The 23,754-nt window shown below is 37.8% G+C and overlaps 1 protein-coding gene across 1 annotated transcript in view; it reads right to left on the reverse strand.

Moving 5' to 3' along the window:
* Positions 1-21,724: 21,724 nt before the first annotated feature.
* KCNJ3 (potassium inwardly rectifying channel subfamily J member 3) overlaps positions 21,725-23,754 on the reverse strand; it is a 116,883-nt gene continuing 114,853 nt past the window's right edge. Inside the window, exon 3 of the mRNA XM_026680098.2 lies at positions 21,725-23,185. Within this exon, the coding sequence (XP_026535883.1) occupies positions 22,593-23,185 (593 nt within the window). The 3' untranslated portion in view covers positions 21,725-22,592. The remainder of the gene's footprint in view (positions 23,186-23,754) is intronic.

Below are 23,754 nucleotides of genomic sequence, written 5' to 3' on the forward strand. Positions count from 1 at the left end.
GAGAGAGAGAGAAGCAAAAGGAAATCTAGTAGACCCATGATATGTATGTGGTAATCATCTTTTCTACGATTTGGAGAAATCTCTCCCTGGCGGAATTTAGACTAGGAGTCTAAAATTCAGAATAACAGAATAACAAAGTTGGAAGGGACATTTAGACAGCATACACCCCTCCAAATAAACCTGCAACAATATTTTGGTAAGTATGGAAGATGCTATCCAGCAAGGCCAGGATGTTGAATTCTAGACTAGAAGAAGTGCTTTAGGAAGAGTGATCTGGAACTGTAGGGGAGGGTTGCTTCGGTCCGACCAGACAGATCTTCTGGCAACAGCATAATCTGATCAGCCAGAATCAGTTCCCAGAAATACTTTTTTTTACTACTGTGATCTGGAGTGTCATATCATTCATCCCCTAATATATAATGACACAATAGGAATAGGTCTGCTCCACTTCTATCACATCATCCTGTTGATCCAGTTCAAATTGCAGATTAAATTAAACATGCTATTTCTGGTTGTAAAGTAATTCTGTGGGCTTCACATTGATTGTCCCTAAAAAAAATCAACCTAGATGCCATTTTCCCAGAGGGTGAATGTTTGTAGTTAATAGCAGCTTTGGCAGAAAGTATCAAGAGCAAATTCAACAGGGAAATGGACTGGCAATGAAGCAGGAAGAAGGGGCAATCAAGAAATCGAGATCAGGACCCCAATCTAATACACGGATTAAGGCAGGGAAACTGACCAATAGGGCATAGAAGGAACAGTGATTTGGGAGGAGTTATCCATGATGCTAACTGCAGCATTGCAATTCAATAACTTGCATAATTCAAGAATTTACTTTATAGTCTCACATGCATCTGTCTTATTTATTTGTGATGTAGACCAGGGATCGCCAATCTTTTGGACCTCGGGGACCACCAAGCTCATAATTTTAAATCCCGCGGACCACTAATATGAATTTTGACTGACAGTGGCTTTCTGACGTTGGTGGGAGAGGGGGAGGGAGGGAGGGAGGGAGAGGAGAGAGAGAGAGAGAGAGAGAGAGAGAGAGAGAGAGAGAGAGAGAGAGAGAGAGAGAGAGAGAGAGAGAGAGAGAGAGAGAGAGAGATCTCCAAACTAACCCTGGAGGGCTGGTGGTGATTCTCTCTCTCTCCCTCCCTCCCCTCTCTCTCACACACACACACATCCCTCACACACACACACACACACACACTCCAAGGCAGCCACATTCCTTCGCTAACCTGCTTTTCAGCTCCGTTCCCAGGGGGGGAGGGAGAGAGGGAGAGAGAGATGGTAACCTGCAATCCCAAATAAAGAATGATCAATCGGTAGGAAAATGGGGTGGGGGAATTTCCTGCTCACTTTGGGGGGGATTTTCCCAGGGTCTCTGGGAAAAATGTTAGCATTCCATTCATATAATCCTTAAATGAAAAAGCGAACACTCTGACAATATGTCTATGGAGATTCTCAGTCATCCAGGTCATGGTTGTTCCAAAGGTACTTTTTCAGGAGACACATGGATTTAGTTTTTTATTTTTTCTTTGAAGACATTTCACTTCTCATTCAAGAAGCTTCTTCAGCTCTGACTGGGTAGTGGGGAATGGAAAGTTCAGTTGCCTCCTGAGAAAGCACCTGCAAATGACCAGCTGTCTGCAAGGAATATAAATCCTTCCATTCCCCACCAACCAGTCAAAACTGAAGAAGCTTCTTGGATGAGAAGTGAAACATCTTCAAAGAAAAAGAAAAAACAAGAAAAAAAACCCAAGGAAGTTCATTTACCTCCTGAAAAAGCACCTTTGGAACCTTGACAATACCAAAACTAAGGCTGGCTAGAACAATCACATGAAATGCCAGAAATAAAAAAAATAATCTTTGCAGAAGTCTAATTTAGTTACGGTTCATCTCTGCAAAGATTTGTTCAACCCAACTTTCTAAGTTTGCATAACATATTATGCTTTTAACTGTCATTATGTGCTGACTTTAAAGCATTCTGGTCCATGTCTGGCTGGATTGTGCTGAAGAATGTTAGGCTACTTCAAAAATATGTTTTCTATCATCTTCTCATACTCAGTGGAGGACACAAGCGGATTAGACTCACTATCTTCTAGACACTTGCCCAATAAATTCCTGACTTATCAGTCCCACTGTTGAGTGTTCACCTATTAATGTCAATCACAGAATGTCAGTTGTTGACAAGAGCCCAATGATGCCTTTTTTTTACAAGGAAATCATTTTCTACTGGTAGATAATCACTCAAAATATGAGTGTATAATTAAAACAATACCAGTCATCCAGATTACCCAGTCATTCATAACCTAAATAAATCCTATTCTACCCATGCCTATTCTGTCCAATGTGATTCTGGAATTACTTCCTCTAAGTATGGCCTCTGGTCATCAAAAAGTGGTCCTTTTGGTCTATACAAAGATGTTTATACTGCAGTACCTCAATTTTGAGATGATTTTGGATGGATCATATCCAAAGGTAAGAAAAACTACCATTCCGTCCAGATTATGTTGATTTACAAAATATCTCTTTAAAGTTTCAATTTCATTTCTCATGTTCTTAGATAGGCATTGAGTGGGTAAAATCATCCAGCATTGTCTCATCAGATTAATAATGGGGGACATAACTCTTACTTCTTTTTCCCATCCAGTCCCCAATCAGTATTTTTTTTTAATTAAAGAAACAGAATTAATCCAATATTTTAAAGAAACTTACACTGTGAAATCAAACTAGCTGTACAATATGGGCTGATTCAGTAAGCCCTAATTTGGGATTTTAAAAAGAACACTGTTTGATTCAAAAGTTTGGTATCTGAGAACAGCCACTTCAAATAGAAAAAGAATAGAAAAATAAAAAATGTAACAGCAAAAAATTGTCTGCACTCTGTAACATGGGAACTTCAAAACATTTGAAGCTACTTCTATTTTTGACAAACTGGAATGAGAATAGCAGTTCCAACAATTTTTAAAACTGCATCTTTTGAAGTGTGTATTGTATCACAAACTTCCACAAGGGAGTGAACTTCCAAACATCTCGTGAAGTTTCAATAAAGTCCAAATGAAATGAAGGACAGCAGAAGAAGGAAAAAAGATCCAATGCAGCATTCAAGGCCTTCTTAATGCAGACTCCTCTATTCTGCATCAGCAAAATAGAATAGAATAGCCCATTGAATAGAATACTTTATTGGCCAAGTGTGATTGGACACACAAGGAATTTGTCTTGGTGTAAGTATTCTCAGTAAACATAAAATAAAGGATACATTCATCAAGAGTCTAGAATCATAAGGTATGACACTTAATGATAGTCATAGGATACAATAAGGAATCAAATCATACTAGGAAACAGTCAATATAAATTGTAAGGATACAAGTGACAAAGTTACAGTCCTACAATCACAAGTGGGAGGGGATGGGCGATAAGGAGTGATGAGAAGATTAACAGTAATAGTAGTGCAGACTTTGTAAATAGTTGAACAGTGTTGAGGGAATTATTTGTTTAGCAGAGTGATGGCGTTCGGGGAAAAACTGTTCTTGTGTCTAGTTGTTCTGGTGTGCAGTGCTCTACAGCAAAATCCATGGAATGGTTTAAGACAAGATCAAAACTCAACCATCATCTTTCTACCTTCAGTCTCACTGTCTATTATACTAGGCCCCAGCAAAGCTGAACCTTACCTATTTATTTCAATAATTTTGACTAAGACAGACAGCTGTCTTTCTAGGCCAAGGCTGTCAAACTCCCAGCCCACAAGCCAGATGCGCCACATGCTGGCCAGGCCATGCCTGGTTTAGCAAAAGGGGAAAAGTCCCAATACGTCATGTGACGCTGCCGTGACGCCACGAGTTTGACACCACTGTCCTACACAGTGAGGTCTTCAGAAACTCAAGTCCCTTTGGTGGAGAGTCCTGGGTTTTACTCATGAGTTGATTGATGTTTTATGCTGCCGCAAAATCTGGACTAACATTAACCAAGGTCCAATATGAATGGAACAAACTTGTGGCTCCATGCTTGATATTAATCCTAACTGCTAGCCAAGCCAAACTCTCTTTTTTCCCAAAGCAATAACTTTTCTCTTCTTAAAAGCCATTTAGATAGCAGATCTAGAGAGAGAAGAGCCTTGCCTCTAATTGAAAGAAAATGAAGGGTTAACATGACCAATTAAAGACCATTGACATCTTGAGCCCTTCCTTGCTTAATAGCAGTAATACACATTGGGTACTGACCCATTTCAGATTTAGTTTTACACCTGCCCCAGGCAAGACATCTTTGAAGGGCCCATGTTTTGCTAAACTAATCTGTTTCAATGGGTAATTTGACTGAAGGATCGCTGAATCAAAGCACTCTTTTGAAATTCTGTACAGCCAGGAATGTTTAATCTTACAAATTACTTTGTGAGATGACCCACAGCTGGTCATTTTCAAATAGAGGAAGGAGAATTCAACTCAGTGGTGATACTGTGGCATCCTTTTTCCAGGCAACAGTGCTAATAACGCCTCTCCAAATATGTCTACAACAGAATTAGATCAGCCACTACTACACAGAATACGAGCACAGCAGAAATGGTATTCAGCAGGTTCTGACCAGTTCTGGAGACCCGGTAGCAGAAATTTTGAGTAGTTCAGAGAATAGCAAATCCCACCTCTGACTGGCCCCGCCCACTCTATTCTCTGCCTCCTGAGTCCCAGCTGATTCTTTTGTTGCCCTGCACAGGAGAACGGAGCAGGAAAGCAGGTTAGTGGGATGGGGAAGGAATGCAGATTTTGCAGTATCCTTCCCCTGGAGTGGGATGGGAATGGAGAGTTTACAGTATCCTTCTCCTGCCATGCCTACCAAGCCACGCCCACAGAACCAGTAGTAAAAAAAATTTGAATCCCACCACTGGCAACACAAGTAGCCACGGGGACAGGACAAGTCATGAAATGTTCACCATGGTGGCACCATGCAACCTCTTGTGGCTTATGAATTTTCATCCAACATCAGGATGTAAATACATTAGAGCAGGATTAGTACCATAACTTTCTCATGCACATCGTTTTTCTGCCATCCTGTCTAGTTGCAAACACCCAGGATGGTCAGCTTGGCCTTTTTTTCTTTTTTTCTTCAATCCAGGACATCTTCTAAGCCTTTGCAAGGGAAGACATACAGACTGCTGTGAAAAGACAATCTCCTTCATCCATAATGCCCCTTCTTAACCCTTACCCAGCTATTTTTCAGGCAATGTTGACCTGTCTGTATTTGTGTCAGAAGCACCTACAAAGCTAACTGATCTGGCCCTACAGGAGTTGGATCAGGCTAATTACTTGCTGCAGAGCAGTCGAAGATCAATTTTGTTTAATATTATTCCCCCCAAAGGCCCATCTTTGTAGGCTGGCAAGAAGGAGCCTTGCTTCAAACTGAATTTACTATTCAAGATTTGAAGAGGGTATTGCTCCTGCCAAGTTTTCCCTGGATGCTGTATTTTCAAGATATTTTAACTGCAGTAACTTTCTGATTTATTTTCCCGGCACCTCTACTGAGGCAAAGATAACAAGGATAGGGAAAGGATATAACAATGCAACTGCAAATTGTCCAGCAAATAGCCTAAGTTGTGCAGGACAAACGATGCCCATGTATAAAAATAGGCTTTTTAAAAACTGTGATTTAAAAAAAATCAAATTCTTCTTTTTCAACTAACTTTTCTGAGGTAGCAACTAACTTTTCAACTAACTTTTCTGAGGTAGCAACCTTGGCATAATGCTAATAACTATTAAGTCAATGCTCTAGAGTGGTATAGTTGTTTCTTCGTTTATTTAATTAATTTGGTGTCAAGGTGGCTCAATGCTTCAACCACTCCAGCAGCATCTGTGTCGGTGTAGACATAGTTATAGGTGTGTGTGTGTGTGTGTGTAAAGGACAAAAACCAAACAAAACATTTATTTTATTTATTTATTTATTTGATTTGCCAATTGTTTACAAGATAATAAGTATAAGTGTATACATAGATGTGAATACATGAAATGGGTACATATAAGAAAAATAAAAGAAGAATAAGAGAAACAATAGGACAGGGACGGTAGGCACGTTGGTGCGCTTATGCACGCCCCCTACAGACCTCTTAGGAAAGGGGTGAGGTCAATAGTAGACAGTCTAAGGTTAAAGTTTTTGGGGTTTGGGGAAGAAACTACAGAGTCGGGTAGAGTATTCCAGACATTGACCACTCCATTGCTGAAGTCATATTTCCTGCAATCAAGTTTGGTGAGGTTAACATTGAGTTTGTATCTATTGTGTGCTCTTGTGTTGTTATGGTTGAAGCTGAAGTATTCATTGACAGGTAGGACATTGCAATGTATGATTTTATATACCATGCTTAAATCAGACCGAAGACGGCGTAATTCAAGGTTTTCTAGTTCTAGAATTTCAAGTCTGGTGGCATAAGGTATTCTACAACGAGTAGAAGAGTGGAGAACTCTCCTTGTGAAATATTTCTGGACTTTCTCAATTGTGCTAATATCAGATATGAGGAAAACATGAGGAAAACCTGTTCAGATTCTTAGCAAACAAACATAACTAAAGGGGATTCCACAACCACTCTCTCTAAGGCCTAGGAGAACAACCAGATTTTCAACAGCTTCCTAAACATCCTAAGGCATGGGTGCCAACCTCGATCGCGTCCAGCTATCACTTCTGAATGGTCTTCAAGGCCAGTCTCTGCTTTCTGAGGTGTTGTCTCTGGGGTCTCTAGGACAACTCATGAGGCCAACTTGTTGCTGACATCTCTAACTCTTGTAAAAGGAATTAAGTGAATCGAGAAATACAAGAGTTACCCTAATATCGAAGAAAATGTAGAACAGAATCATTAAAGAAAGGATGCTAAAAACGGGGGTAAAATCAAATGTGAGTGACAAAAAATAATGTTGAGGAAACAGTAGCAGTTAAGAGTTATCTTACATTGAAAGATCCTGTGACGAGTTGGCCACATCAAATTGTCTTGGTCAGGGCGAGCCAGCCACAGCGAGTTGTCCAGTGGTGGGATTCAAAAAATTTTATTACCAGTTCTGTGGGGGTGGCTTGGTGGAGGTGGCTTGGCTTGGTGGGCCTAGCAGGGGAAGGATACTGTAAAATCTCCAGTCAGAGGTGGTATTTGCCAGCTCTCCCAACTACTCAAAATTTCTGCTACCAGCTCTTCAGAACTGGTCAGAACTTGCTGAATACCACCTCTGGAGTAGTCCCATTCCATTGCCTCTGACTTCTGTTATGTCAGAAATCAGATGGCATGACCCTAGATGGTATTTTTTGATTTCCCCTTACATAGGTCTCCTCCCTCATCATTGGCTTCTAGATCAGACCGGGCCCATTGGCAGGGCCTCTCTGGGCAGGTCATAGAAAAGAGATTTTGTTGCCTTTGATTGCTGGATTTTATAGCATTTATGGCATAGCTTTTCCCCTCAAGAAACCATTACTCCAAGAAAAAACCATGCTAAGTGTTCTAATCAGTATATTTATTAGAAGGAAGACTAAGAGTTCAATAGAAGAATTATGGCAAGTATCTAATATTCAAATGAGGCAAAATATACAGACAGATTTATGACAGTGATGTTGTTTATTTTCCGGTGTTTTTCACGGAAAGGGCTAGAAGCCCACTGCTTTTGTGAAGGTGGGGGTGACATGGAACTGTTGACTGTTTTCATAACTGCTAGTCCTAGCAGGTTACAAATTAAATCTCACAGCTAGTTGGCAAGCTTGGTCCCTCCAAGGAAGAACCTCCTCATTAGTGGCAGGATACAGTTGTACCAGGCTTGTGGCTTGCTAGCAAAACGGTGTGTTGGTTAATTAGCAGAGGCAACATAACAGGCTGTCACAGTGAGAGACAGGCAAGGCATGGGGAAAGAGTTGGCACAGAGTAAGTGGAATTTATAGCCTTGACATTCCCTGTTCTTAAAAAAAAACCTGTAATAATGAGTCCATCACCTGTAAATGCCATACTGGTGTGTTCCTTGTCATGAGACTTAAAGCTACAGGTCTCCGCTTCAAATTATTTCTGTGTTCTAAATCAAAGCATTCATTTTGCAGTATTTAAAGAGCCTGAAGGGATGCTTCTTCTTTCTGAATTATTGTAACACATCTGCCGGTGGGCTTAGTGCAGTGGTGGATAACCTTTTGGGGCTCCTGTATCAAAAATTGTGTGCGCGCTGGCTCACACACGCTCATGTGCCAGCACCCAGAATGCAATGCATGGGCCCCATGCCCCCTGCGCATGCATATGCAACCCCCCCACCTCCCATGCCACCCACCCCACCCCCTTACCTGCACTGCACCTCACAGCTGGTTCAAGGCTTCTTTTGGCCTTAAACTGAAGGCTTAGTGAATGAAATAGCAAAAGCAATAGCCCTTAAACTTACATACTGCTTCACAGTGCTTTACAGCCCTTTCTATGTGATTTAGAGAGTCAGCATATTGCCCCCAACAATCTGGGTCCTTATTTTACCGTCCTTGGAATGATGGAAGGCCGAGTCAACCTTGAACCACTAAAAATCCAACTCTTGGCTGTGGACAGAGTCAGCCTGCAATGCTGCATTCTGTGTCATCACAGAAGGCCACTTGAAGATCACCAATGCTGGTTTTATTAATCTGATGTCACTCTATGTCATTGGATACAAGTATGTCTGTGTAGTGTAGATAGAAATACATACAAATAACTGTAGAGGATGTGCTCCTGTGGGGACAACTCCAATCCAAAATGAAATTAGGATTTAGAATTAGTTTTGGGTCCTTTAAATCTTGGCCATAAATCTGCAGCAGCAGTCACTCAGTGTTTCTCACATTTTTGTTTCTCAAAAAAATGGAAAAAAATGCTGCTCCGCTTTTGATAAATTTCATTTTCAAAATGAGTGCAATGCTGGTTTTGTTAATCTGTTTACAGCTTTCAAGTACAGGATGATTGCTATGAAACAGCTCTTGAAATATTACTCCAAAGATATGTTTATCATCTTAAAGATGAAACACCCAACCAACTAGATTGTCAGGGTTTCTTGTTTTTTAATAATCAGAGAGATTAAGAAAATAAATCAATGTTTTTTTACATGTTTATTACCAGATTCCTCCAGAGAGGTGCCTGTTGGTACAATCAGCAATTAGATTTTAAATTCTAGCCAAAATAAAAATAAAGTGCTCTTTGAGATGCAAATTTTAACCATGTTAAAATTTAACCGTGTCATGAAAAGGGATAACCAATACAATATCATATAATAAAATATAATTACAAATGCTTGTCAGTTCAAACGGAGCCCTAAAAAACTATGTGAGTGTGAATGCATGTAGTTAAAAAGCAAACAAATCAAAATCTTCCCTGTGCAAAGTTAAGACCAGTTGGTCAGTTTTCATGCTAGATTTCCTCCAAAAAAAATCAAAACAATCCTTTTTGCTGTTTGTTCCGCCAACATGCTACCAATGCATATATATGGTATTTTACCATATATGGTATATATGGCCCATTTTTACCTAGGAAAGCTTATTTTTTTAAATAGTCAGCTCCAAACTTCCTCCTCTGAGCTGACAATTATTATTTAGGGGGTTGAACAATTATTACAAATAAGAATAGGTGATTTATTTTATTTATTTTATTTATTTGATTTGCCAATTGTTTACAAGATAATAAGTATAAGTGTATACATAGTTGTGAATACATGAAATGGGTACATATAAGAAAAATAAAAGAAGAATAAGAGAAACAATAGGACAGGGGCGGTAGGCACGTTGGTGCGCTTATGCACGCCCCCTACAGACCTCTTAGGAAAGGGGTGAGGTCAATAGTAGACAGTCTAAAGTTAAAGTTTTTGGGGTTTGGGGAAGAAACTACAGAGTCGGGTAGAGTATTCCAGACATTGACCGCTCTATTGCTGAAGTCGTATTTCCTGCAATCAAGTTTGGTGTGGTTAACTTTGAGTTTGTATCTATTGTGTGCTCTTGTGTTGTTATGGTTGAAGCTGAAGTATTCATTGACAGGTAGGACATTGCAATGTATGATTTTATATACCATGCTTAAATCAGACCGAAGACGGCGTAATTCAAGGTTTTCTAGTTCTATGTTTGTCATCAGCCTCACAAATGAACATTTCCTTCTGGAATGGATTCTTTTCTTGGTATTGTCTCTAGGATCTTGTCTGCATTAAGATTTAACATCTGCTGATGTATTACACTCATTATCTATGAGGCCAACAGGAAGAAGTTATCCAACCATTATTTAATTATTCACAAACAATAATACATCTTCTAAATAAAATCCTGTTATGCATCGTTGTATCCCACCAGTGGAACTCTTACAAAGTAAAACTCTGCACTCGGGCAGAGCCTGTCAATTTTTTTAAAAAAAAAATATTTCAAATCATGATACAAATTGTGAGTAGTTGAGCAAATTGATCTTAGTTGGGCAGGGGGTGGGAAGGGAAAGAAGACATGAGGCAGTCACATAATTTTCTGTGTTACTAATGAAAAAAGGGATTCACTTTCTCAGCATGTAATAAGAAAATAAAAGAAAAGGAGAGAGACAGAGACACACACAGAGAGAGACAGAGAGAGACAGACCATACAGGGAGAAAAGAAGAAATTTTATTGTCAGAAGGTGGCCTTGGAGATGAGCAATGCAAACCCTGCATAGAATATTCTGAATAAACTTCTCTGGATTCCATTTACACCAACATTTAGTAGGGAAGGTATAGAGTTCTCCAATGACAAAACATAAAGGCAGAAAAGTTTTTTTATCAGTGCTAGTGGCTTAATCTTCAGAAGTGTCTCATTGGCTACCAGGTGCTCCTTGCATTGAGTTTTTTGCACTGGAAATATTTTCTGTGTCTCATCTAATTATGATTACAACCTTTTAATATAATTTGTATTTTTATTGTTAGTATGTGTGTAGTTATGTGTACATATGTACACATATACATACACATACAGTTGTACATGTATGCATATACACATAAACATACACATATTACATACATATAAATATCCATATACACATGAACATGTACATATACATTTATCAGAGTATGGTGTATGACAGGTTGGGAGGAAAGAATCCCTTGTTGAGATGGGCAGCTATCATTAATCAGATGAACAAATAAGCAAGTAAGCAGAGAGGCTGAAATTCTACAGGAGGGATATTGGATCCAAATTCAGAATTGTTTTCTGACTTCAGCTTATTAACTTATGCTTATTAAATAAAAAGCTACTTCCATTCTCATGATATTTATCCCTTTCTTCACTTATGTAGTATCCTTACTGGCACAGAGGATATTTATGTACAGTTATTATTCAAGCCCATGATGAGGTTTGGCACAAAACTCATCTTTCTCAGAGTAGTCTTGATAGAAACTTGCAGGATGCATTTCATTACATTTGCAGATGGTGAATAAGCATGCAGAGTTGGAGATCTGGGTTATAAAACATGATGAAGTAGTGAATCAAATGCTTTAGTGCATGGGGTGTCAAACTCGTGGCTCATGGGCCGAATGCATCACACGCTGGCCACGCCCACCCCCAGTTTAGCAAAGGGGGGGGGAAAGTTGCGATACGTCACATGTCATGTTGTGTCAGACAAGTCAAGAGATTGAAAGCAGCATGTCTTCAACAGTCAGTGGAACCAATGACTTATATTAAGACCACAGTACATTTCTCCTATGTCTGTCGAATGAGCTGAGAGCCTTACCCTCAGTAAAGGCCGAGTGTAATGGTAAAAAGAGACCGAGATACAAATTGGGAGACTGAGTTCTAATTCTGCTTAGGCATGGAGCACAGCTGGGTGACCAGTAATTTCTCTCTCTCCTAGGAAGGAGGTGATGACAAACCACTGCCAAAATTGTTGCCAGGAGACTGCATGATTGTCTATGTAATTGCTAGGAGTCAAGACCAATCCAAAGGTTCCAAAAAACCCAACCAAACCCAAATGAACAAAGGAGAGGAGAGAGGGAGAGGGAGTGGGGGTTGGGAAGAAATCTACAGCTTGACATGCTTTATGCTTAAACAAAAGAATACATTTAAGTGCCCTCTGCAAAGACTTTGAAATCTGCTACACTGCAGTTTGAGGATAAGGCATTTATTAGTTTAGAATGGGATTATGGAATTAAACATAAGCACTGTTACTCAAGGGTTATTCTGTACATATCATAACAAGCATCATGTTCAAGACTGGCTGCCTAGTGCTGTTAGGACAGAAAAAAATAATGCTACTACACTTGAATGGTAAGATTGTAGTAAGTGGTTTTCACTAAATGCAAGTGTCTTTAAAATGATCAGAGGTTGGAACAGTATGATCTTACAAGGCTGTTCTGTTTGCAAATTCCCTCATTTTACTCCTGGAGATACTTCAGTTGTAAACAGCTCTCCCGCTAGTAAAATGATTTCCTCTGCTTGCAGGAAAGATTGATTGGGGATGCTTTTGGAAAATTACTCAATGTCCTATAAGCCAGTTAATACAATTCAGAGCAGGATTTCCTTTGTCTTGTTCTTGCAAAACACAATCCTTATACTTCCCATGTACATCAATAGGAAAAATTCACACTGAAAGAAAGTGACTGCGCACACATACCAGAGAACATAATGCCACACTTACCATCTTGCAGGTTTTCTCTCTCTCTCTCTCTCTCTCTCTCACACACACACACACACACACACACACACACACACACGCACACACCCTTGGTTATTGTTATTGCTGAACACGATTTGGGGTGAGTAGAAAAGTGGCTACTCTTTTGCTAAACAATTTAGAGTGCAAGTCTATTTAAACAAGTTCCCTGAAAACTAGAAACGTCAATTACTTTGGACTAATTCTTGTCCAGGATTTAATTTAATTTTGTTTCTATATGTTGCAGTGCATATTTTTCATCATTAGATGTCACGATATTGCTGTTTACTCAACCCAAAGGGCTGCACTAGTTATCTAGTGAGAAAAACGAAGCATAAGTTTGTATAACTGTGCATGCATTTGTTATTTGTTGGAAGAGGAGAAAAAGCATTATAGGACCACAGGCACGATTTACAAGATTTTTCACAGATGGAGTGAGGAAGGTACAAATTTAGTGATATGTGACTATGAGGGGGTTAGTAGATAGTCCTTGACTTACAACTGTTCATTTAGTCACCGTTCAAACTTACAACGGCACTGAAAAAAGTGATGTATGACAATTTTTCATAGTTACAACCTTTGTAGCATCCCCATGACCATTCGGTCAAAATACAGATGGCTCATACTGATGACCATTGCTATGTCCCAAGATCAGGTGATTTGCAATCTTTTGACAAGCAAAGTCAATGGGGAAGCCAGATTCACTTAACAACCACGTCACTAACTTATCAGTTCCAGTGATTCACTTAACAACTGTGATAAGAGAAGTCGTAAAACTCACTTAACAACAGAATTTTGGGCTCAGTTGTGGTCATAAGTTGAGGACTACCTGTAGAAAAGCACCATTGTCATATTTTTATTCTTCAAGTATAAATCTCCACAGATATACAGATATAGTAAATAAAGAGCTGCTGACGTATTTCGATTTGTAAACAGATATCAAATGTATTTCCTTCAAAGTTAAACCCTAGGAAAAGTCTAGATATTTTTGTGTATTTATCTATCAAATTCTAGGAGGCTATTTGTGCACTCCCTACATAATTTCATAAACAAGAAAAATATTATTTTTCATTTATATTCTCCTTCCCGAAATAAGTAAAGAGAAAAAAACTAGACAAAGATTCACACTTAAACTGTACATTCTTTTTTTGAAAGTTTAATATAGCTTTAGATAAAACTGAACTTGCAGTATTAATGAGTACAAGAGTTTGTTAATTTTTATATTATCCAAATATACTTGTACATTTATACAGTTATAGATTGCATGCCAGAAAATGCAATTAGTTGGTTCTAATCTGAATATGTACAATTTACAATATAATTCAAGCATAAATTCAGCAGTCAAACACACAGACCTGCTGTGCAGTCAAACATAATTTTCTTAGAAACTTCAGCACTGGGACTTGTCAAAATATGGACTATGAAACTGAAGTGGCTGCCAGATTAATAAAAAAAGACTACAAAGTGAAAAGTAAAAACAGTTGGCAAAAGGAAAAAAAAATATTATTAGCCACATTTTATATTAAATCGAATCATTAGAAGAAAATATATTATAATCTAAAGTCATATCACAATGAAAACTTGTCACAGCATAAGTTAAACAATGACAATTCTTTAGAGAAAAGGAAAATCTGTTTTAATATGTTTTAGATCCTATAAAATAGACTTAATTTTGTTTCCACCATGATATTACATATCCTTTACCAATTACAAAAGAACCATTCACTTTCTCTTTGCTATCTCACACTGCACAAAAGTTAGGTTACCATATACTTTACAAATAACTATTCCTACATATAAGTGGATTCTAGCACATGATTATAGAGCTGACTGTGCAAAGGTTCAAATATAGAAGTACAAATAAAATTAGCCTTTGACATAAATGGTACAGTAAAATATTACAAACGTCCTATGTGCAGAAGAAAGAGCAGTAGACTCTAAATTGCCTTTCCTTGAGAGTATGATACAAAAATCAAACCCGTGTTTTGAAGAGACTAACTAATTCGATGTGGAAAAAAAATCACATGTAAATTCTCATTGCATTTTTGGCTTTTAGACAAGGGTTTTTTGGCTTGCAATTAAACACATTCATACTGCTAATAAGTCAAAACTTAAGCACAAAAACATATGTTTCAGATCACAAATTTTAATGAAGTTTTCAAAGATGGGAGGGGGGGGATTATACAAAGCCTATTGTGATATCTCAGGTTCTCATAAACTCTTTTACTATGGATGAGCTGTCTGCCTTTCATTGCTTAGGACAGGTTGCAAAATGTTTAAATACTTTCAGCCAGGGGTGGGATACGACAGGGTTAACTACCGGTTCGGGATTTACGAGCTTCCCTGCATGCTGTGAGCTGCGTGCCTGTAAATCGTCATTAGCAGCTGCCTGCAGAGAAGCAGCCTTTGAAACAGCCCTCTTTTCCTGCTTTTTTAACTGCAGCTGTGCCTCGTTGGGCAGCTGAAGTTGAAAAAAAATCAGGAAATAAAGATCAGGTAAGAGCCCGGGTGGGCAGGTGGGCAAAAACATCAGCAGACATAGAACCGGTTCTATATCTGCTGCTCTTCAGAGTTACCGGTTCTACAGAGGTGGACAGAACCAGTAGAAACCCACCCCTGCTTTCAGCTACAAGGATATATGCTGCTACTGTTGTCACTGATTGATAAAAATGACTCACGCACATTTTTAATGATTCACAGCCCTTTGAGAACTTGGTGGATGAGTAAAATAATATTCAGGGTTGTTGTTTTTTTAAAAAAAGGAATAAAACCACACGATTCCATGTACATTTAGTTAAGAATAGGCTCACGTGACAACAGTGGATCTTACTGCCAAACAAATATATTTAAAACTGTACTGTAATTTCCCCTTGTCTCATCATCCTATCCTAGCTAAACTTTCAAGTAATTGAATATATTTATAGGAATATCCATTGGAATATTTGACAGGTTTTGTAATTATTGTTTTTAATTACTCTGTTGTGTAGACTCCACTGAATAAGGTACTATGCAAATATTTTTTTCCAAAAGAGTAATAAGGGTAATTTAGAAACAAAGGATTGAAGTGGCATTGCTTTCAATAATTATTTTGTGATCCCTCAGAGCAGGGGTGTCAAACTCACGGCGGCGTAATGTGACATATTCCCCTCCCCTTTTCCCCTTCACTAAACCGGGCGTGGGGATGGCCAGCGCTTAACGCATCCAGCCCATGGGCCGGGAGTTTGACAGCCCTGCCTCAGATTAAGTCAAGCATGCAAGAGTGACATCAGTCAGTTCAGAGTAGTTATGCATGTTATATCTCATAGCAGCTTTCCAATGTCAATGAATTGTGGCCTATTGAACAACTGTAGAGGTGACCTTTTCTCTATCCCTATCAAAGGCTGCCATGTTTCATGGGAAGCTGTTCCAGGAGGTGTTTCTTGTGGGAAGCACAGAAAATGGGAAAGTCCCTTTTTGCATGAATTGTTTGATAAACCCAATCTAAATTAAAGGTTCAAAGATATAGTCATCATACCACTGCATATCAAACAATACAAATATCTATGTAAAACACATACAAAAAAAAAAAAAACATTCAGTGCAGAGAAAAGGTAATTGTAGCAAAATATTTTGTCTAAGTTATGAAATATTTTTGAACACCCAATTTATCCAAACCTATTTTTGGGGTTATTGCTCAAACAAAAATTCCTAACGTAAATATCCTTACAAAAATAAAACAATTCAAATTGTTCCCCACCCCCAATTCAATTATTTTCCAAATGTTATAACTTACAGATGTTGATAGAATAGTATAACAAAAGTAAATATGTTAGAATAGTATTACGAAAGGAAAATATAATAATTTGAATGTGGTATGTTGAAATTTGCTACTACGGCCACCCATTTTTATTCCCTAAAGTCAAATTTTCAGTGCAAAGACTGACACTTTGCAATGGGGATGAACTTTCGGGCTTATAGGGCATGGTCCAATTATCTGGTATTCTGACAATTTAAGTGCAACTGTGCCTGGATCTTCAGAGGTAAAGAGGTCTGCCTGGTAATTTTCGGCTGCTACAGAAAGCTGTATCAATATATTGTTCGCCTATATGGCAAAGATATTTTCCATCAAGTTTGTATCCTGGAAGCTCTTCAAAACACAGATCTTCTCTCTCTTTTTCTTTCTCAATTTGTATAGCTGTCCATCTCAAAGGTAGTCCTCAACTTACAACCACATTAAGTGAGAAATTTGTTGAGTTTTGACCTATTTTACAACTTTTCTTGCCACCGTTAAGTGAATCAAGGCAGTCGTTAAGTTAGTAACACGGTTGTTAAGTGAATCTGGCTTCCCCATTGACTTTGCTTGTAAGAAGATCCCAAAAGGTGATTACTTGACCCTGGGACAATGCATCCGTCATAAATACGAACCAATGGTCCAGCATCCGAATACAAATCACATGATCATGGCGATGCTGCAACAACAGAAGTCATAAGAGTGAAAAATGGTCATGAGTGTGAAAAATGGCCATAAGCCACTTTTTCCAGTGCCGCTGTAACTTCGAATGGTCACTAAATGAACTATTGTAAATCAAAGATTGCCTCTACTATATTCTGAAACAAATTTGATGATTATCAACACAGCTGTTAAAACCAACTATCGTACATACAGGTAGTCCTTGAGTTATGACCACAATTAAGCCCAAAATCTATGTTGCTAAGTGAAACATTTGTTCAGTGAATTTGCCTCATTTTGTGATTTTTCTTGCCATAGTTGTTAAGTGAATCACTGCAGTTGTTAAGTCATATGGTTGTTAAGTGAATCTGGATTCCCCATTGACTTTGCTTGTTAGCAGTTCACAAAAGGTGATCATGTGACCCCGGGACATAGCAACCGTCATAAATAGGAGTCAGTTGCCAAGCGTCTGAATTTTAATCACGTGACCATGGAGATGTTGCAATGGTTGTAAGTGTGAAAAACAGTCACAACTCACTCTTTTCATTGCTGTTGTAACTTTGAACGGCCACTAAATGAACTGTTGTAAGTCAAGGACTACCTGTACAATCATTAACTCTCCAATCACCCACTCAGTAGTCATGAGAGGTTGGTTTCTGTGGAATAGTCTTTCTCACCCTTTGTAACATTAAGATGCATGGACTTCAGTTCCCAGAATTCCCCCAGCCAGCATGCTTTTAGGTTCATGCTGGCCAGGGGAATTCTGGGAGCTGAAGTCTCCAGATCTTAATGTTGAGAAACACTGCTATAGAAGAAATGAGACATAAGACTGGTCAAATTTTAAAGAGATATCACACACACAAACCCGACAGTATATTGATAATGGGAGAAACATGTTCCTTTAAACAATCATAATGCACAAGAGAGGATAATTATTCTGCCAGCAGATAAAGGAAATGCTACAGTGATTATGAATGTGAAAGACTGTCAGAACAATCTTCAGGATCTCTTACACTAGGCAACTCATAAAAACTTAAATGTAATCCAACAGCTCATGTCTTATGGCAAAACACTTAACTGCACTTTTACAGTCTTGTAGTGGACGCATGTCAACATATATTAAGGATTCAACCCTATTTCATTGAGAAATAAATAAGCTTGGCCTTAGACAAAGTAAAGTACTGATCAGTTTTGATGTGTTTTTTACTTTTTAGAAAGTTGCTGATTAAGGAAACATCAGTACTGTGTATATTAAGAAAATCTTCTCCAAAGACTTTACCAATTTATTCCATCGTTACCTAACTGGCAGTTATTTCCAGAGGAACATCAAATTCTCTGAGCAAATTAAATGGGCTGACATAGGTTGCCCACTGAGTTTAGTTGCTATAATTTCTACATTCAGAAATTTGAACCCTGCACCTTTAAAACCGTATGTGGACAACTTTTTTTGCGATCTGGAGTTATAGTGAGGAAGAACTCAGGAAATTTCTAGAGCATCTGAATTGTGTCCACTAAAATATTTGATTTATGATAAAAGAGAAGAATGGCCAACTTATATTTTTGGATGTTCTAATCATTAAAAAAAAACCAACAATTTGGACATACAGTATACTAAAAACCAACATGCATTTGATGTTAATTCTATGTAATTCACTATTAATTCTAACCACCATCTCCTCAAACTTTAATCAAAATAGGATTAAAACTCTCACTGATCATACTTGACTTATTTGTGAGCTTGAAAAGATTATTGGATGAGTTGAGATATGCTGATTTTATTAGCTAATGGTTCCTCTGATGGTGAGATTACACAAGTGATACAATCCAACAATAAAAACAGCTTCACATATACATCAAAGGACAAACTATACCCAGAGTAGGAAAGGTGGTTCTCCTTTTATTGAGAAAATTACAAACCAAACTGAACATTACTGGAGAAATACAACTTAGAAACTATCTACAAACCAATGTGAAAAATTCAATAAATTATTCATTTGTTTAAGGATGGCAGGTCATCTTTCATCATCGGGGTTTTGTTACAAACTTTGCAGTTGTACACAGGTATGTATTGGAACTAAAAAAAAATTCAACTAAAAGAACATGAGAAATGTTACAACTTGAAAATCAATGGTAGCTGAACACTCACTGCTACATAATGGGCATAGATTCAATTTAAAGACACACAAGTAATAGCAATCATGTCAAATTGTCATGCACAACTACAGAGAGAGAAGCTATTGAGATTTATAAACACTCCAAGGTTAACAAGAAAGTCTGAATGTTAACAAAACCTGGTTTCTAGTTTTATGTCACCCTAAAAAAAAAAGCCCTTGATTAACCACACTTTATAGAATCTTCATCGGTCTTACCTGAAATAATAATTATAAGCAGTAGCTGGTTTCAGACAGACCAATAAAAAAATTAGCCCCTTTGGAACTTGTTAAAATCAGACCAATTACAAATTCGCTTGTATAAAGAACCAATCAGAAACTGGCTTTCCAGTGACATTATCCAATTAGAGATTACTTCTGTTCCAAATACAAGAGTTCTGTCAGTTTCTGCTCAGTTGCCTGTGATCACTTTGCCTCTGAAGATACCAGCCATTATTGCTGGTGAAATGTCAGTATACCAGATAATTCGTCATGGCTTATTAGCTCAGAAGCTTGGCCCCATTGGATTGATGCCGATCGTGAAAGCTTGAATTATTAACATTTGTGGTTCAAACACTGGAATGGTGCAGGCTTCATCAATTTCTGCATTTTTTTTCTTTCTGGCTTCGCTTCATGGCAAAAGAAAAAAGGTCTAAGGCCAGATTTCCATCTTCCAGGCATTAACTGATTAAGCTGGTTTTAGAACTGTAATTCAACCCAAGGGTCCAAGTTAGAAAGTCTGATTAAGGTCTAAAGAATAGCACAACTAGCATTAAACTCTCAAGGGAATGTTGGACTTTTTCATTGAACAGTTCCCTATTTCAAATTATTATGGCATATTGCAGGGAACTGCAGAAGTGGTTTCTGATATGGCCTAGGAAGCAGTTTCTAACAGAAAAGGGGGAAAAAAGGTCAAATACTCTTCTGGGAGCACACAAGCTCTTGGAATCACCTAAAGTATCTTGGTTTCTTGCTGAAGGTTTTGTGTTACACAATGAGAGTGGTTCTGCTCTGAGGTTTATCGATCGTCATTGCTTTGGATGCTTGGTTTTCACTTATTTAGAAGAAATCTTCCCTATATTTATCCTTTCCTGTAGCATGTAACACAATTTCTATAATTAAGCCAACTTAATTAAAGCCAATTTTTCCTACCCTATAGGCACCTCTGGCAATGATACTCCTTGATCCCTGATGTCTTGTGTGTGTGTAGCACACTGTAAACAAATTATAGGCTGTGTATATGTGTGTGTGTGTGTGTGTGTGTTACTCTGATTACTATAAGTAATCTTATTATTAGGACTGTGACTCTTGTTTTTGTGCAGTGAGATTGTACTTAGATCATATATTTCTAGATTTTTTGGTACTCTTTTGGACTATGCTTATAGGAATTTCACAAAAGAATCATCAGGATTCTAAATCTGTGATGGCTAAAATAGCCAAAAAGGAGAAGGGTTGCATTTTTACTGCTAAATTGTATCTCCTCCCCCCCCCGCCCCCCCCCAATCTCACTGATCCTTATAGTTAAATTCTGATGAAGGTAGTCATAAGGCTTCCCTTCTTTATTAATCCACTGTAGCGGCTTCTGGATGCCTTTGAATGTAAGTTACATTTTTTTTGGATGTAATAGCTGGAAATAACCTTGGAAAACAAGATACAGATATAGATCTACCTCAGCCATTTGGCTATTTATAATGTAGAGTTATCTTTCTCTCTTCCTGATTGTTTAATATCATTTTGGTTGATTCAGTGGCATGTAGAAGCAAAAACGAGTAGCATAATAATGCAACAACAGTAGAACTGCCTGCTCTGAGTTACAATATGGCCCTTTGTGCCTTTTACCCGTGATGTGTTTTCCTATTTTGCAAGGGAAGTGCAACCTTGGCATGCAAATGCACCTTTTAATCCTTTTTGTACATCAGTTTCTGATAATGCATAGTAGGTACTGTTATAAATTATCTTTATTTGCCTTCTTACGGCTAAGGAGGACTTAGGCAAGAGTGCATTGATGATTAGGCTGCTTGTACTGTGGAGAAAAAAAATCTTTTCATTAATGAAGCTGCAGACCCTAACAAATGCTATTGTCATAAAATAATCTGCAAGTTAATTTCCAATAATCAGGAACCTTATAATAACTGCTGAGATGACTACTCCAGAGGTCTTTGATTTCTAAGAAGTTATGAATAGCTCCGAACCTATCTGTGCTTACAGATTTCCAAAAAGCACTTCACAAGGGATTACACAACTTTCACAGTAAGCTTTTGAGGCCCTGGGTTATCTGAATCTAACTTTACTGTAGGATGAATATGGATATAAAGAGTTAATATGAAGAAAGGAATTTACTTGATGCATGAAAAATCAGAGTAAGCCATTAGTGTAATAAGTCAAGAAAATATTTCCATGTTGAAGTTTATTTCATACTTATTTTAATGAAAATGAAACAACTATGTATCACAATAACTTTCTTGATTTTATGACCTCTGCCTAAAATAGAACTCTGCCTGCCATGTATTTTGCCTGCTTCTAACCAGAATTGACTATTTTGTAAAAAAAAAAATAGAGTATCCATATAGCAAAATAAACTGGGGAAAGTGTTAAAGCAAAAAAAAAAAAAAAAAAGCTTAAAGGGTTAAAAGTTTTGGTGTTCAGAATTCTTAATAGCTGTAGCCTTATTTGAACAAAGAAAACATGCACTGTAACTGTCTGAAGAAAACAACACAATTTACATCAGGAAAAAAAATGGGCATGATTCAGCCAACATACACACTTAACTGTATTGACTGGAAAGTAATTAAATATGTATTTAAAGATTAACCAAAGATCTGATTCAGTTTCTTATTTATGTATAGTCTTCTCTTGCAGGTTTCCTTACTCTCATGAGAGCTGCTGCTGCTACTGAGTGAGCGGGAGATGTTTCAGCAGAAAACTCCCCATCTTTTTGAAGGAAATGGAGGATGCAATGGGCACATGCTCATGCCTGAAATGTTCATCTTTTGCTGGATTTTGTGTCCTTATAAATTATAATCTGCCCTGTTAGTAGCTCACTTTTGTTTGTACTTATTAATCAAAGCTTAAGAAATATAGGAGAATTAACACTCCATTTACATTTTTCCCAGAATATACAGTATAAATATAATAAGAACCATGCCATAAAACTATATGCAAAATTTGCACACTATTATTGCATGCTTGTGATGATACTACATGCCAAATAGTATTAGCTTATTAGCTTTCAAAGTGACCCTAAGCTGAACTTCAGATCTCTTATTGTAGTCCTTAAAAAGGGAGAGTATTATCCCAGAGTACATGTAGCTGTAAAGAAACCCAGTCACCAAATATTATTTCAATGTGTTTACTTTTCTGCCCCAGTTAGATATAATGGCCATTCAAGTAATGCCTAAAAAGTTTGTTCCTGTTATGTAAACCGATCGGAATTCATTTTTCTCAGCTTTGGGGGAAGGTTTCCATCCATTCTGCCTCCTCCTCCTCCTCCGGATAACCTTTGAAGTTTTGGTGGCAAGTCTGAAATAGATTGGCTCATAGGGTCTGATAACATTTTCGTGGTCTTAGATATCAGTTTCTCCTCTGAGTTTCCAGGGACAGAACTTATTCGCTGAAGTTTCATAGGGAGATCCCCCATGCTGTAGGCTTTTTCTGAAGTAGTAGAACTCATTCTCAACAGTTTTTTAGGAAAGTCTTCTCTTCCAGTCATTTTCTGTAGTTTGGAGGGTATCTTTGTACCAATGTCATCAAGGCCATCTAGACATTCTATAGAATTATTCCTTTCTTTACTGTTACCTACAGCTGGTGCTATTAAAGGGGAGGACATAAGCAGCATTTCTTCCTGTTCTTTCACACTGTAAGGTGGAGTAGGAACTTCAAAGGTTGCATGGAACTGGGAGTAGTCTACTTTGAAAAAGCCTTCTTCTAAGGAAATAACGGGGAAAAAACGATGACCCCAGAGAACTTCATCTTCTGTGTATGATGTTCTGGCTTGACAAGTCATTCCTGCAGTCAAAGAGCAAACAAAAACTTAGTGAATGAGTTGAAAATAACATTATCTACACATAAAACACATTTGGTTTGATTTCCAGCTCTCTGGGCTTAATTTCCAATAATCTCCATGGAATGTGAGGGTGCCCATGTACATGAAACATATGACAATTGTTTCTTTGGAGAAATTTTGCCAAATTGTTCTGTAACAATTATAAGCTAGGGACATTCAACTCCATTCCTGGAAGGCTGCCCTCTTGTTCTGCTGCATATGTGCAATATTTGGAATTGTTATAAAAATTACTTTAGTTAACAGACAAAACAAAAAACCATGCTGAAAATACATTAAAAGGACAGCCTTTTCTAAAGGAACTGGGTATTGCAATTGGAGTTACATGACTGATATTCTACAAATTCATAGAAGGATTAGGCACCTGAATGGATGAATAAATTATCCATTAAAAGTACACTTTATTATTCCATTTTAAATGTAGCTAGTCAATCTATAACTGGTACCATAACCAAGTCAGATCTCGTTTGACCACATCATCTTTGGTTGACACTTATTTTTCAGGAAGAATACT

Source organism: Notechis scutatus, chromosome 1 (assembly GCF_049901735.1).
Source record: "Notechis scutatus isolate UNSWTSFEM ecotype Mainland chromosome 1, rNotScu1.2, whole genome shotgun sequence".
NCBI lineage: Eukaryota > Metazoa > Chordata > Lepidosauria > Squamata > Elapidae > Notechis > Notechis scutatus.